The following is a 16,006-nucleotide window of genomic DNA, read 5'->3' as shown; positions in this document are numbered from 1 at the left end:
AACCCACATCACCCAAGGAGAAAGTTTTGCAATTTATAGGCTAGGTTTGAACCAGGGGGTGCACATGTATTTTGTATTCAAATATAAAGTAGTTTGAATAATTTAGCTCAGGCATGATGAACATTTTCAAATAACCAAAGATTTGGAATGAAAATATTTGTCTAACATCATTACTCAAAACCTCTGTGGTAGATGGAATTCATTTCTAGAATAAAGGATACCCTCTTCGCAAAATCCGAATCTATGTCTGAGAGGTCAGGCCACAGCAGTTCAAGGTGATAAGGTTTTTTTATGATAAATGAAATGATGATAGTAGTAGCAATAATATTTACATTGATTGAGCACAAAATATCTGTGGGCAATAATGCTCAACACTTCACCTTATCTCATTTGTGTATTATAAACTCCCTGTGAAGGTGTCAGCATTAATCTTTTCATTATTACTGAGGTAACTAGCTTTAAAAGAGATCACATATCCATTAGTTTCACATGCTGGGTTTGAAGCTAGTCTGTTCTGATTTTTATCTCTATAGTTCTTCTCCTAGAAAGGAGTAGAGAGAGGAAAAGAGAGGAAAGTGGTCCATTACACTGACTTCCATCTTGTTTGGTTTAAAGGTGATCTAAACCAGAGCATTTTGTTAACAAGAAGGTGCTAGATGTGATTCTATAATTTCTTTATATTTGTTGTTAGAATTTGTCAGTGTCATCCTTGGGGTTATTCGAGTGGACTCACTCCAAAATACACACACACACACACACACACACACACACACACACACGAGAGAGAGAGAGAGAGAGAGAGAGAGAGAGAGAGAGAGAGAGAAAGAGAGAGAGAGAGAGAGAGAGAGAGAGAGAGAGAGAGAGAGAGAGAGAATGGCATAAGGGAAGGGGTATAGAAAAGTGAGTAGAATTTCCATTACAAAGGTTTAGTTACTATTGAGTATCTTTGTACTCTAAGATCTAAAGATACAAAACTTACCTTGAAATGAATACTTCTTCACAGATACTTCTGTCTAGAACAGGGAGAGAGACATGGAAACAAATTTAGAGACTGTAAGGCGTTACTGGTGATATGAGAAAAAAGTCTGTAAAGAATATACTGAGCAAGCAAAGAGAAGAGAGCATTCAAATCAGCTTTGCAACCTGCTAGATATACTATAATCTTGAGCAAGGCATTCAATGTTTGGTGGTTTTTTTGGCTCAATTTCCTCATCTAAAAAGTGGGATAATAAATAATAAATCTTACCTCATAGAGTTTTGTAAGGATTAAGTGAATGAATTTAGTACCTGGTCCATAGTAAACATAGTAAATGTTAATTCTCATTATTTTATTTTTGATAAAAGAGCTTATCTTTTTTTTCACTTTCAACAAATTTTTCAGGGTACAATAAAATATCATTAACTACAGGCAGATATCTAAAAGTTATTCATTTGCATAAAGGAAACTTTATGCCTGTTGAACAACAAATATCCATTCCCCTTCTCCCCACCCCTGTAACCACCAATCTACTCTCTGATTCTCTAAGTTTTTAACTAAAAGTTGTCTTTGTGACATGCTGCCTAGATGCCAGCCACTAAAGTGTTCTATGTACATTGACTCTTTGAAGAGAAGAGACACAACAATGCCATGCAGTAGGTATTAATATTTCTGATTTATAAGTAGGAAAACTAACATTCCAAAATGCTATTAAAGTTGTCCAATGTATGCAGGTGGTACATACAGATGCTGGGATGCAAACAGAGGTGACCAAAATAAGTCTTTAAGGAATACCTCATATTCTTTCCACATAGTTAGCCCTCTAAGGAACACAATACTCTACAAACAGAACCAGGGAAATGCACACACAATTACCAGGAAATGTGAATACCCAGCAGAAAGCCCTCAGAGTAGGGAATTTAAATAGCCCTAGAATGTTACATACTTTTAAGTAATTTCACATTCTTCAAAAGTTGATAGATCTGGCATCATTAGCTATAGTTAGGTATTTTAGCTGAGCCAGGAACAGCACAAAAGCATAATGCCCAATTTTTTAGTCAAAATTATGGCTCCATAATGTCAGCTTTGAGAAAATATTAAAAACAATCTATGACTTTTCAAAAAATGTTGTCTCTAAAGTAGTTTGAGTGTAATAAAGTGAAAATTTTAATTCACATTTTAATTTCAAAAGAAAAAGCATCACCAAAAATTCTAAATTTAAAATTAAATTTACATATTATAAATTCATCAGTTAAATAATTTGGAAACATTTATAACATTAAATATAAAAATATAATATTTTAACTATTAATACAAATTTCTTAAAATAATATTCGTAAACCATATAAAGTAGGTTTGTTGACTTATAAATGGAAAAAGTAGAATTAAATTATTAACTGGTGTGAATATATAATTACTCTGAAAATTTATTGCTAGATTAGCATGACCATGAATATATAGAAGAATAAAATTCCTTACTTTAAAAAAATATAATAACTGACAAATATTAATTTATATTGATTGGAGAAATCAGTATGCATTAAATATTTTGCAGCTCCCTCTTAAATGTTTTCTCTAGATATCCATTCATAACATAGTTTTTACTTCTGAAGTTGTTATTATAAATAACTAGAGGCCCGTTATATGAAAATTCTTGCACTCAGGGGTTCCTCAGCCCAGCCTGCACCCTCGCACAGTCCGGGCCCCCTCGGAGGATGTCCACCTGATGGCTTAGGCCCACTCCCTGACTCCCCAGGGGATCGGGCCTAAGCTGGCAGTCAGACATCCCTCTGGCAGCCCGGGAGCCCTCAGGGGATATCCGACTGTGGCTTAAACCATGGGGAGCGGGCCTAAGCCATCAGTCAAACATCCTTAGTGCTGCCAATGAGGCAGGAGAGGCTATTGCCACTGATGCTGAGCTCGCAGCCATCAGTCTGGCTTTTGGCTGAGCAGAGCTCCCCCTGTGGGAGCACACTGACCACCAGGGGGCAGCTTCTGCATTGAGCATCTGTTCCCTGGTGGTCAGTGCGCATCATAGCGACCAGTCATTCCTGGTCTTTCCGCCCATAGCGTCAATTTGCATATTACCCTTTTATTACTAGAACTAGAGGCCCAGTGCACGAAATTCATGCATGGAGGGGGGGGGCTGTCCCTCAGCCCAACCTGCTCCCTCTCCAATCTGGGACCCCTTGAGAGATGTCCGACTGCCCGTTTAGGCCAGATCCCCTAAAAAGGCAGTTGGACATACCTCTCAAAATCCAGGACTGCTGGCTCCCAATCGCTCACCTGCCTCTGCCTGATTGCCCCTAACTGCTTCTGCCTGCAAGCCTGATCACCCCCTAACCACTCCCCTGCCATCCTGATTGATGCCTAACTGCTCCCGGCTGGCCCGATTGCCCCTAACTGTCCTCCCCTGCAGTCCTGATCTCACACAACTGCCATCCCCTGCTGGTCGGGTCACCCCTAACTGCCTTCCCCTGCTGGCCTGGTCACCCCTAACTGCCATCCCCTGAAGGCCTGCCCCCCCAACTGACCTCCCCTGCAGGCCTGCCCCCCCCCAACTGCCCTCTGCTGCAGGCCTGGTCCCCCGCAACTGCCCTCCCCTGCAGGCCTGGTCCCCCCAACTGTCCTCCCCTGCTGGCCTTGTGCCCCCCAACTGCCCTCCCCTGCTGACCTGGTCTCCCCCAACTGCCCTCCTCTGCTGCCCCAGTCACCCCTAACTGCCCTCCCTGCATGCCTGATCGCCCACAATTGCCCTCCTCTGCTGGCCTGATCACCCACAACTGCCCTCCTCTGCTGGCCTGGTCACCCCCTAACTGCCCACAACTGTCCTCCCCTGCAGGCCAACTGGTGGCAGCCATCTTGTGTGCACATGGGAGCAGCCATCTTTGACCACATGGGGGTGGCCATCTTGTGTCTTGGAGTGATGGTCAATTTGCATATTACTCTTTTATTAGATAGGATATAGGATTTTTATATTTAATGAAAGCAATACAACTTTAGTAAGTGCCTTACTAGTTCTTTTTTGTGAGGGGAGTTGCAATGCTTAGAATGTTTTATACAAATTGTTATAATTAAGCTAAGTAGAAAAAACATAATAAATATTTACCAAAACATTGATAACACCACTCAAATCACACACATGTGAAATGCAGGAAGGTCTTAAAAAGTTTACAGGTTGAAAATTATGGGGGAAAAATGCATATAACAGCTCACTGCTGAGTATGGCATCAATAAAGTATGTAAGATCTTTGAGTGAATGTTGTCCCAGATCTTCTGCAATCCAGTGTTTCCTAGAAATTCAGAATCAGAGGCATATAGTCACATAAATTATGGTATAATTTCCTTCATCCTATTGACTGTGTTGAGATTAAACAGCCGAAGTGTTTTTCTTTCACCTCTGCTGACATTGTAAAATTTATAAAGAATATGGGAAACTTATCATTGCTTGAACAAAAATTCAAAAAAGGCTGAGCAGGAAGTATATTTGTACAAAAACTATAGGGGATGATTAATTAAATATCTTAGTTGCTTTACTAGTTCTTGATCTTTGAACTAAGGCAACAATGTGTCTCTGTGAGTGAGGGGTTTCCAAGATAGGGGACTTTCAATGCTAAAACCAGGAAAGTTCAGCTAAATCGGATGAATTGATCACTGAGCAATCTCAAGGAAGTTCTTCCATCACATTCTTCTTCTGTAATTATCATGGCTTATTTCACTTTCTTCATTCATCTCACCTCTTTCAACCTTCCTCTCCTCCTTCCTTTACTCCTCAAACTCTTTAGGAAGCTTAGTCATATACGTCACAAAGAAAATGCAATCTTCCGGTCAGAAGTTCTTTGGTCTTTCTGTTTTCAGACATATAATTACCTACAACTACACCCCTCCTATTACCACAGAGGAACGTGTCCTCCAGCAAGTGGCTTTGCATTCTCTCACTGGGCTTTAAACTTAATTTCTTATTGCCCTCTAGGGACCCTTTTTATCTTTAACCTCTGCTCCTTTGGATTCTTGCAAACCTTCTAGCTTAGTCAATATCCCTCATTAAACACAACACAAATAATACTTTTTAAAAGTAATCACCAACGTTTTTCTTCCTTTTTTACAAATATCTCAATAACATTGTCTATATTTGCTGTAACTATTTCCTCACATCCAACTTTCTCCTTAGTTGACTGTAATCTGGCTTCCAGCCTCATCACTCCACAGCTCTTGCTAAAGCCTCCTATAACCATCACAACTAACCCAAGAGACATTTTCAACCCAAGAGATATTTTAATTTGCCTGGCATCTCAGCAGCCTTGATTGTTTTCTATTTCCTTTTCTTTCCAACCCTTTCTCCACTTGGTCTCCATAATATTGCCTTATCTTCCTTCCCTCCTTTCCTTATGAACATTACTTCTGTCTCCCTTAGAAGACTGCTGTCCTCTACATGAGTACTAAACAGGGAATGAAGGAGGGATAGGTGTGTCTGTGTGTGTGCGTGTGAGTGTGTGTGTGTGTGAGCATGTGTGTGTGTGATAGATGGAGAAAAATAGATTAATAAATTGATATATAATCCAGCCTAACAAATATCTTTTGGCTCTGTTGTCTTTTCTATCATGATTACCCTAGAGACTACAACAACTCATCTCCACTCTGCCCACTGGCCCTCCCTCAGACTTCCACCACACCTTCAAGCAGAGTGATATATTAGCATGCAAATCTGATAATACTTTGGATAAGGAACAAAATCTGTAACACAGCGTATTAGGACATACATATTATGTCCTACACATTCCAGTACTCTCTACGCTACAGCAACATGGACCATCTTTCATTTCCTCCAAACTGAAGGACCAGGGCACATGCTGCTTCCTCGGTCTGCATATGCTTCCCTCACACAAGCACAATCGACTCCTTTTCTTCTTGCAGATTTCAACTCAATTACTACCTTCTCAGAGAACCACGATTCTCAAATTGGGTCAAATTTTTCTATTTTATGTTCATATGATATTTCATAATATTACCACAGTCATCATTTCATTTATTTGTGTGATTATCATTCTTCTTACATATCAGATCATAAAATAGATCTCTGTCTATGCTCACCACTGTTTCACTAGCTAGCATAGTGCCATTTACATAGAAAAGATTAAAAAATACATACTGAGTGAATGAATACTAGTGATTATTACCCTATATTTTTCTTGAAGCAGATTTTGTTTCAGTGGGGTGTTTAATTACTGAATCAATGACCTAATACAAACATTGTATGTGATGCTTTAAATTTATAAAAATGGCAATATTAATGTTCACATTTGAAGATAGAATTTCTAAATATAAAAGCAACAACTGTGCAGTGTCCACATAATAATTTTTTAACATTACAAAAATATACTAATTATTGGGTCAGCTTTATTTGGTATATTTGACTAGTATTCCATTTACAGAAAACTATATAAGAAAAGATGAAATATATCAGAATTGTCTGCATGAGACTGTAATCTTGTTTAACAAACATTACTAGTCACATTGTTAGAAATTGCTTTTGTTACTTAATTTTAATTATTTGCATCTATCTTTTAGATTTTCCAACCTGCCTTCTGTGTACCTGTATAAGTACCACTGTATACTGTGATGACCATGAACTTGATGCTATTCCTCCACTGCCCAAGAACACTGCTTATTTCTATTCCCGCTTTAACAGAATTAAAAAGATCAACAGAAATGACTTCGCAAGCCTAAGTATGGATGATAGCACTAATGGCCTTCTTTTCTTTACAGAATTTATTAAAATTTATGCACTGTAAAATAGTGGTTCTGGAAATGATAGCTGAATATTAAATACTAGAGGCCTGGTGCACAGATTTGTGCACCAGTGGGGTCCCTTGGCCTGGCCTGCAGAGATCGGGCAGAAACCAGCAGTCTGACATCTCCACCGAGGGGTCCTGGAGTGCGAGAGGGCACTCTGCAAAGTTGCTGTCACTCAGCAGCTCTTGCGTTGAGCATCTGTCCCCTGGTGGTCAGTGCGTGTCATAGCTACTAAACTATGACACACACTGACCACCAGGGGACAGCTCCTGCATTGAGTGTCTGCCCCCTGGTGAACAGTGCACATCATAGCTACCAGCTGATCAGCCGGTCGCTTAGGCTTTTATATATATAGACTAGAGGCCCCATGTACAAAATTCGTGCATGGGGGGAGGGGGGAGGTCCCTCAGCCCAGCATGCACCCTCTCCAATCTGGGACCCTGCAGGGGTCGGGCCTAAACTGGCAGTCAGACATTTCTCTCGCAATCCGGGACCGTTGGCTCCTAACCGCTCGCCTGCCTGCCTGCCTGCCTGGTAGCGCCTAACCACTCTGCCTGCTGGCCTGATGTCCCTAACTTCCTCTCCCTGCCTGCTTGATCTCTCCCCTAACTGCTCCCCTGCTGGCCTGATCTTGCCCCTAACTGCTTGCTCCCCTGCTGGACTGATCATCCCTAACGACCTCTGCCTCAGCCCCCGCTACTGTGGCTTTGTCTGAAAGGACATTGGACGCTAGAAGACATCCGGTCGATCCAGTCTAATTAGCATATTACCCTTTTATTAGAATAGATGTCTCATAAATCAATTATTTTTTTTCTCATGTAACCATTTGAAGATTTGTTTTATTTATAAGAAAAAAATGCTGAATAATTAAAGGTCAGCAAGAAACTATATAGCTATTGATATTTTCAACAAACTATTTGTAACTAAATAAAAATCATAAGTAACTATTTTATAGCCTAGAACTTATTATCATTTTATGGCAATAAGAGTAAGGTGTCATGATCATTTATTTATGAGAATTTTTTTGTTTGAAGGGATTTCAATTAAAGCTCAATTATTTTATGATCAAAGAATCTAAGCCTAAATTCTGACATTATAATTGTTGCCAACATAGAAGAATTTTTGTACTTGTCTTCATAAAGTGTTTTAATTACTAAAAATGTATTTGTAATATCTTTGTATTTTATACTAATATATCTTTGACCACTAGAAAAATACAACAATCTGTTATCCCTGTGGAAAATGTTTTAAGTAGTAAAATCCAGACATAGTTTATTTAGACTATTGGGGAAAGACTAGTTATTTTAAATATAATGTGCCCCTTTCTTTGCTGAAGTTATAATTTCTTATAATTTCATAAACATGAACAGTATTCACAGGGAACACATTTTCTAAAGTATTTAGAAATAATTCTTTAATTAACTGATATTGCCACTTAAATTCATGCTTATGCTTTTTTGTATATAAGAAATTTATATTCATATTTTTATGTGAACAGAACATTTCAAGAATATTAACTACTTCCTCACTTTTTCTCCTAGATGATTTAAGGAAGATTGATCTGACATCAAATTTAATATCTGAAATTGATGAAGATGCATTCAGAAAGCTGCCTGAACTCAGAGAGCTTATCCTACGTGACAACAAAATAAGGCAACTTCCAGATTTGCCAACCACTTTGACATTCATTGATATTAGCAACAATAGACTTGGAAGGAAAGGAATAAAGCAAGAAGCATTTAAAGTAAGTTTTAAGTTTGGATATAAAAGACTTTCATCTTCCCATCCCATTTGTGGTCAATGACTAGCCTTTTTATTTCTATAAAGGAATTCACTTGGATGAGATTTTAACTCCAAAAGTAAACTTTACAACACTACTTATCATGCTTTTGGGAAATACTGTGCTCTGGTACATTTTGAGGTTGGTCTAGCACCAAGAACAGACACCAGAAATGGAATAAGAAGTGGGTGGCTAACTGGAAATAGTATTAAGCAGATGATTTGTATTTACCAAAAACACCATTGATGGGGAGCATTTAATGTGGTTAAAAAGGTAAACTACATTTACAGGATGTGGTTGGTGCCTTGGGGATAAAAGCCTTCCATATTACTTTAAAGAAGACTGGATTCAGTTAATCTTATGAATTTTGTTTTCTAAGTAAAGGAAGCAAGCTCAGGGCTAGAGTAACTTGCTTGGAATAACAGTGTAGAGTCTGAGAACAGTAACCCACTGGCTATCTTACTAATTTTTACCCCGTTCAAGCTGCTCCTCTAAATATATGTTGAACAAAATAAACAAAAAATGCTGTTTGAAGGGACATCACATCACTTCCTTGGTAGCTAGAAGGTGTCTTGTGGACCCATTAGCACCGGGCAATAGCGGAAGTCCTCTCTCTCTACCGGCCATTCTGTTGGGTAAGAGAGTTAGGGCACTTCAGTAGAGCCTGGCAAGGGTAGAAGTCTGGTCTCTCCACTCATCTTTTGTTGGCATGGGTGGTGGTGAGTCACAATTTGCCCTGTGGTATTTGGCTAGAGTGGACCTGTTATTGTCTAAACTTTTTCTGTCTTGCTAGTCTGTTTTTTCCCTGAAACTCAGGCTAGGAAGAGAAGTCTTTTGTTGGAGAAAATTCTCATTTCTCCATCCCAATTACATGAAAGAAATTATTGCTATGCCTCACCAAAATCTCCAAAGTTCTATTGCAGAATAGAGAATGAGAAGTCAGTGCCTTACTTAAACTGACAAAGTGAAAGTGGACAAAGCACGTTTCTTCCTAGAGATTCAGAAACATGTTTCATTTTCATCAAGAGATATCTACTTGTCCTCGTTTCTTCCAAAATTCATTTGAATTGTCTAGTATGTAACTTAGAAAACTAATCTGCCAAAACTTTACTAAACAAGACCTGGTCAGGCATGCGGTATTTTACAAATAATTGCATGGACAGGGAATGGAAAATGTAACTGTGGCACCACTAATTTCTATTAAGTCCCTACATTTGGAATGTTTCCAGGATATGTATGATCTCCATCACCTCTACCTCACAGATAACAACTTGGATCACATCCCTCTGCCTCTCCCAGAAAACCTACGAGCACTTCATCTCCAGGTAAGCTTCTACTAGTAAGGTATGCCCAATAGCTCCATGGAAAACAAAAGCAGAAGGGAGGAAGCTGGGACACAGGAAGCTCTTTATAACGGCATGTTGACACACTGGGACAATTTTTCTTTTTTTTCCTCCTTTCTCTCAGTCATTCACTCAGTTTGACTACAAGGTATTTGCACATTAATGACCCTAACACTGATTTATTTCTAATAATGTTAGTTTTTATTTTCATTCTTTGCCAAATAATAATGCATCTTTTGAAAAAAGAATGGAAGTTTTATTTTGTTTTGTTTTTCTGCTGAAAAGTGTGTAAGGATTAGAAAAGAGAGGAACAGTAAGAAAAAAGTCTAATTTGATTTCTAGTTTTCAGGGAGAAAATGTCAATTTTAGCCTTTTGATTTTGTTTATTTATTTTTAATATATTTTTTATCTATTTCAGAGGAAGGGAGAGGGATAGAGAAGTAGGAACATCAGTGATGAGAGAGAATCATTGATCAGCTGCCTCCTGTACACTCCACATTGGGGATTGAGCCTGCAATTGGGCATATGCCCTGACCGGGAATCAAACTGTGACCTCTTGGTTCATAGGTCAATACTCAACTACTGAGCCACACTGGTTGGGCTAGTCTTTTCATTTTAGCTTTAGGTTTTATGTGTTGAATTAAATTCAATCCTAGGGCATTCTATCTGCTGAGCAATGAGAGACTTCCATCTTTCTGGATTAAGAAAATGCAGATTTTCCTAAACCAACATATTTGAAAACCTGCTTTATTTAAAATGTCACTAAACTGAGTGAAAACACATTTTCAAAAATGTTATGATCTAATATTTTCTAAATATATTTCACTTAAATATACCAAAAGTATGCTCAATTAAAATAAACATTTTTGTTGCTAAAGCAAAAAAGATAAATTATTATTTCATATATAACTTTTGGTGTTCAGCTATAATCAACTATATGTAATAACTTCATGTTTTGTGGAATAAATCTGTAGATAATGCATCTATTATGTGTTCATAGCATAATATCATAGTGTAAAATTGCAATCTTTTGAGAAGATGATTTTGCTATGTGAAAGCAGGTCTCTGATTTCTATGTTTTTCTCTGTGGATTCTGTAAATATTTACCCCTGTGTTGTTTCTTTTATTCTATTAATATACATTTTCCATACTTTTTGATGTCCTTTTATGTATACCTATCTCTGAGGCTTGGACACTTGTCTCTTTTGAGAATTTTCCTGGTAGTGTTTACTTCCTTACTCCCTTTCTAGTCCCCATCCTGGGTTTGGATGGCTCTGTCTTGGTATCTCTTTTTCTGAGAGTGATTTTTAATATATATGACTGTATGGAGGATTTTCAAGGACATCCTCAAGGAAATTTTATAATATGTTTTCTAATTATGAGTTAAATGTATTACTATTGTCTGTGATGATAGTGACTCTAAAAAATGACCTGGTCTGTAATGTTATAGTTAAACACAATGTGCTTGTGTATGCAATCTGAGATTTCTTTCAAAATAATTGCTTGCCCTGGCTGTGTAGCTATGTTGGTTGGAGTGTTGTCCCTATATACCAAGACTGTGGGTTCAATCCTTGGTCAAGGCACATACAAGAATCAACCAATGAGTGGAACAACAGGTTAATGTTCCTCTCTCTCCCCCTTCCTATCTCTATCTCAAAATCAATACATTTTTTAATTTAAAAAATGAAATAAAAGTAATTGCCTTTGGAGTTTCCAGCCAAGATGACTGAGTAGATAAATGCAATTCTCTCATTCTCCCATAACTACATCAAAATTACAACTTAAATATAGAACCACCATCATTCAGAACCACCTGAAATCTAGCTGAACAGAAGTCCTATAACTAAGGCTACACAAAGGAAGCCACATCAAGACTGGTAGGAGGGGCAGAGATTCAGAATGAGCTGGTATCACACCCACATGTGATGGTTAAAAATTGGGAGGGGTATCTTGGCTGTGGAGGTTTTCCCCCAGAGGAGGAAGCGGTCCCAGCCCCACACCAGGCCTGACAATGTTCCAGGGCTGGGAAGTCTCTGAATCTCCTGGAGGTGAAAATCAGTGGGGATTATGAGACAGAGGGCTGCTGGAGTCCCAGGCATTCTTTTTAAAGGGCCTATGCACCAACTGGCTCACTGACTCACTCACTCACTCTGAGCTCCAGCACTGGGACAGCAGCTCAAAAAGGTACCAGTGACACAGGAGAGCAACTGAATTGTCTGGTTCAGGGTGAGAGCTGGAGGGGCAGCTTTCTCCCAGACAGAAGTTGTTCCTTTGCTGAGTCCGCCCCTACAGAGCCAGCAGGCAGGTGCGTGTCTGAGTCTCCATGAACTTTGCTAACACTGTTTGTTCCACCTCGGTGATTCATCAATATTCCACCCCATGCAAGTTACAGGTCCACCCAGGCTATTTCCAGTGGCTTTTCCATACAAATAGCCTGTCTTGGCTCATATTGCGGACTTCCTTAAAATCTTTCAAAGAGCATCTGGCCTAGTGTTTCCCATACCTCTTGCTAAGTGGCTCCAGGTCTGGCACTAGTGGCAGCCAGCTTTAATTCGCAACTTTGCCTCTCCTGGGCACCTCCAAGTAGCAGCCATCTGCTGCCAGCTTTGTAGATCATGTTGATGGCCCCACGCAGGGCACAGGAGGCACCTCCCAGGAGACCTCAGAGCCAGTACCCCAGGTGGACAGCTTCAGACCAAGCTGAAGCACAACCCAACCACCTCCACAACAACACACTCAAGGGGCAGGCACCAGAGTCTCCCTGGGTGTATCCTGCTCCATGGAGTTGTCTCTTGCACAATAAGTCCTCCACTGTTTCTGGCCAATTCTCACAGCCAATTGACCTTGGGATAAATCCCTCCCATTGTATGTCGGCAGCAACCAAGTCAAATACAAAAGGAGAACTCATACAGTCCCACAGAGGGCACAGCTGGAGCTCCCAGCTTGCATGACTGGGGATACTGGTCCAGTGCTGGGAAGTCTCTGAATCTCCTGGATATAAAAATCAGTGGGGAACACCTACTACATAAGGCTACTTTATAAGACCAGAAAGTGTAGCAGCTCTACCTACCATATAAAAACAAATACAGGGAGGCAGCATATATGTTCCAAATAATAATAATAATAATAATAATAATAATAATAATAATAATAAAAAGAACAAAACTCCAGAAAGAGAACTAAATAAAATGGAGACAAACAATCTACCAGATGCAGAGTTCAAAACACTGATTTTAAAAATGCTCACTGATCACAGTGCATACTTCAACAAAGAGATAGGAAACATAAAAATGGAGATAGAATCCATTAAAAAAAAACAGTCAGAAATAAAAACTATAATAACTAAAGTGAAAAATGCATTAGAGGGAATCAATAGTAGATTAGATCAAGCAGAGGATCAAATCAGTGAATTGGAAAGTAAGGTAGCAGAAAACACCCAATTATAACAGCAAAAAGAAAAAAGAATCCAGAAAAATGAGGATAGCTTACGGGAACTCTGAAACAACTTCAAGCATACCAGCATTTTTATCATAGGGATACTGTAAGAAGAAGATCAAGGAATTAAAAACCTACTTGAAGAAATAATAACAGAAAACTTCCCTACCCTGGCAAAGGAAATAGACATACAAGCCTGAGAAGAGTGTCCCCAAAAAGATAAATCCTAAGAGGCCCACTCCAAGACACATCATAAATTGCCAAAGGTGAAAGACAAAGAGAGAGCAACTAGAGAAAGCAGTTAGTTACCTACAAAAGAGCTCCCATAAAACTGTCAGCTGATTTCTCAACAGAAACTTTGCAGACCAAAAGGGATTGGCATGAAATATTCAAAGTGATGAAAAGCAAGGACCTTACAACCAAGATTACTCAACCCAGAAAAGCTTTCATTTAGAATTGAAGGTCTTCACAGATGAGAAAAAGCTAAAGCAGTTCATCACCATCAAACCAGTATTACATGAAATGTTGAAGGGTCTTCCAGAAGGAGAAGGAGAAGGAGAAGGAGAAGGAGAAGGAGAAGGAGAAGGAGAAGGAGAAGGAGAAGGAGAAGGAGAAGGAGAAGGAGAAGGAGAAGGAGAAGGAGAAGGAGAAGGGAAAGGAGAAGGGGAAGGGGAAGGGGAAGGGGAAGGGGAAGGGGAAGGGGAAGAGGAAGGGGAAGGGGGAGGAGGAGGAGGAGGAGAAGGAGAAGGGGAAAAGATAAGAATATAAATAACAAAATGGCAATAAATACATATCTATGAACAATTATTTTAAATGCAAATGGATTAAATGCTCCAATCAAAAGGCATAGTGTGGCTGAATGAATAACAAAACAAGACCCTAAGATATGCTGTCTACATGAGACTGTCTTCATATTGAAAGACATACACAGACTGAAAGTAAAGGGATAGAAAAACAAACCCACAAAAGCTGGAGTAGCACTATTTATACTAGACCAAATAGCCTTGAAAACAAAGGCTATAACAAAAGACAAAGAAGGACCAGCAATTCTATTTTGGGGTATTTAAACACACACAACACTAAATCGAAAAGAGATATACACTAAGTGGTCAGATTATTATGATCTCTGAACACATAATAATCTGGCCACTCAGTGTATATATACAGTATATATATTAGAGGCCCAGTGCATGAATTCATGCATGGGTGGGGTCCGGCCAGCCTGGCCAGGGGGAGGGGACATGGGCAGTTGGCCGGCCTGCCTGCTGGTTGAACTCCTGGTCAAGGGGACAATTTGCATATTAGCCTTTTATTATATAGGATATACACTGAGTGGCCAGAAGTATAGTCTCTATAAGAGAAAGCACATGTCTTTGTGTTAATTGATTATCCCTATTGCCTAGAAAGTGTTTAATGTATAATAATCACATAACGTGGATTTTGGATACAGAAGAAACAAAAAACATAAACATAAGGTAAAGCAAAATGCACTTTAATCAGTACTAATAATATGTTATATCTTGTTATATAATTTATTTTCATCTCTTTTAGAATAACAACATTCTGGAGATGCATGAAGATACCTTCTGTGATGTTAAAAATTTGACTTATATTCGTAAGGCACTAGAAGATATCCGATTGGACGGAAACCCTATCAATCTCAGCAAAACTCCTCAAGCTTACATGTGCCTACCTCGTTTGCCTATTGGGAGTCTTGTCTAAATTAGACAATGATTAGCATTATGATGCCTACTATAACAAAACAACTCTTACTGCTCTCTTCACAAAACTCAGCATGACAATACTTTTACATTGTGTTCTGAAAGGTGTCACCATATAAAATACAACTTAAAGTATTAAGATATGATTGCAGTTAGGTAATCTTAAAAAAAACACCATAAATCAAGAATAAACCAAAAGATGTACAGAAAGTGCAAAACTAAATGATAGAAAATAGTTCATAGATATAAATCACATGTAATTTGCAAGTTTTAGGTATTCATAGTCTCTGTAATTTCAAATTAAGCACATAAGAAATAAAAATTAAAAATGAACACTGTAGCCTGGACAGCATGGCTCAGTGGTTAAGCGTTGACCAATGAACCAGGAGGTCATGGTTTGATTCCCTGTTGGGGCACATGCCCGGGTTGCTGGCTCAAACCCAGATGTGGAGGCATGCAGGAGGCTGCCGATCCATGATTCTCTCTCATCACTGATGTTTCTATCTCTCTCAACCTCTTCCTTCTTCTCTGAGATCAATAATAAAAACATATTTTTAAAATATGAACACTTTAGGTTTATTACCAAGATTTAGATGTTTTTAATTAAACTTTTCCATTTCTTTTTTTCAATAGTGCATGTTTCTATTTCTAAATTTATTGAATAAAATAATAAAAGTATTTAAAAATTATAATGGTCTTGTTTTAAAATATTCATTATAATTACAACATGCAAATAACCATAATAATACACAGAGCTTCAGTTTTTGAATAATGATAGTTATCATCTTTCAGACCTGTCAACTCATTTTAGGCCTTTGCTAAATTAACTACTTATTTAGTGTATTTCTGTGCCTGTGGGAAAAATGAAATATAAAAATGGAAAATATAGGTGATGACATAATAACCATGTTAGGGAAGAAGTTAGGAATGCCTTCTGAGAAAAGTTGATCTTTTTGAA

At 38.6% G+C, this 16,006-nt stretch overlaps 1 protein-coding gene across 1 annotated transcript in view; it reads left to right on the top strand.

Annotated features, from left to right (window-relative positions):
• Nucleotides 1-15,049, top strand: part of EPYC (epiphycan) — a gene marked incomplete at both ends in the record, with an annotated part of 39,450 nt that extends 24,401 nt beyond the window's left edge. Inside the window, 4 exons of the mRNA XM_079775462.1 lie at nucleotides 6,545-6,703; nucleotides 8,311-8,513; nucleotides 9,779-9,874; nucleotides 14,879-15,049. Coding sequence (XP_079631588.1) covers nucleotides 6,545-6,703; nucleotides 8,311-8,513; nucleotides 9,779-9,874; nucleotides 14,879-15,049 — 629 coding nt within the window. The remainder of the gene's footprint in view (nucleotides 1-6,544; nucleotides 6,704-8,310; nucleotides 8,514-9,778; nucleotides 9,875-14,878) is intronic.
• Nucleotides 15,050-16,006: the final 957 nt, after the last annotated feature.

This window comes from Cnephaeus nilssonii (genome assembly GCF_951640355.1).
Source record: "Cnephaeus nilssonii genome assembly, chromosome: 6".
NCBI classification, from domain to species: domain Eukaryota; kingdom Metazoa; phylum Chordata; class Mammalia; order Chiroptera; family Vespertilionidae; genus Cnephaeus; species Cnephaeus nilssonii.
This window is presented reverse-complemented; position numbering and strand designations above follow the sequence as displayed.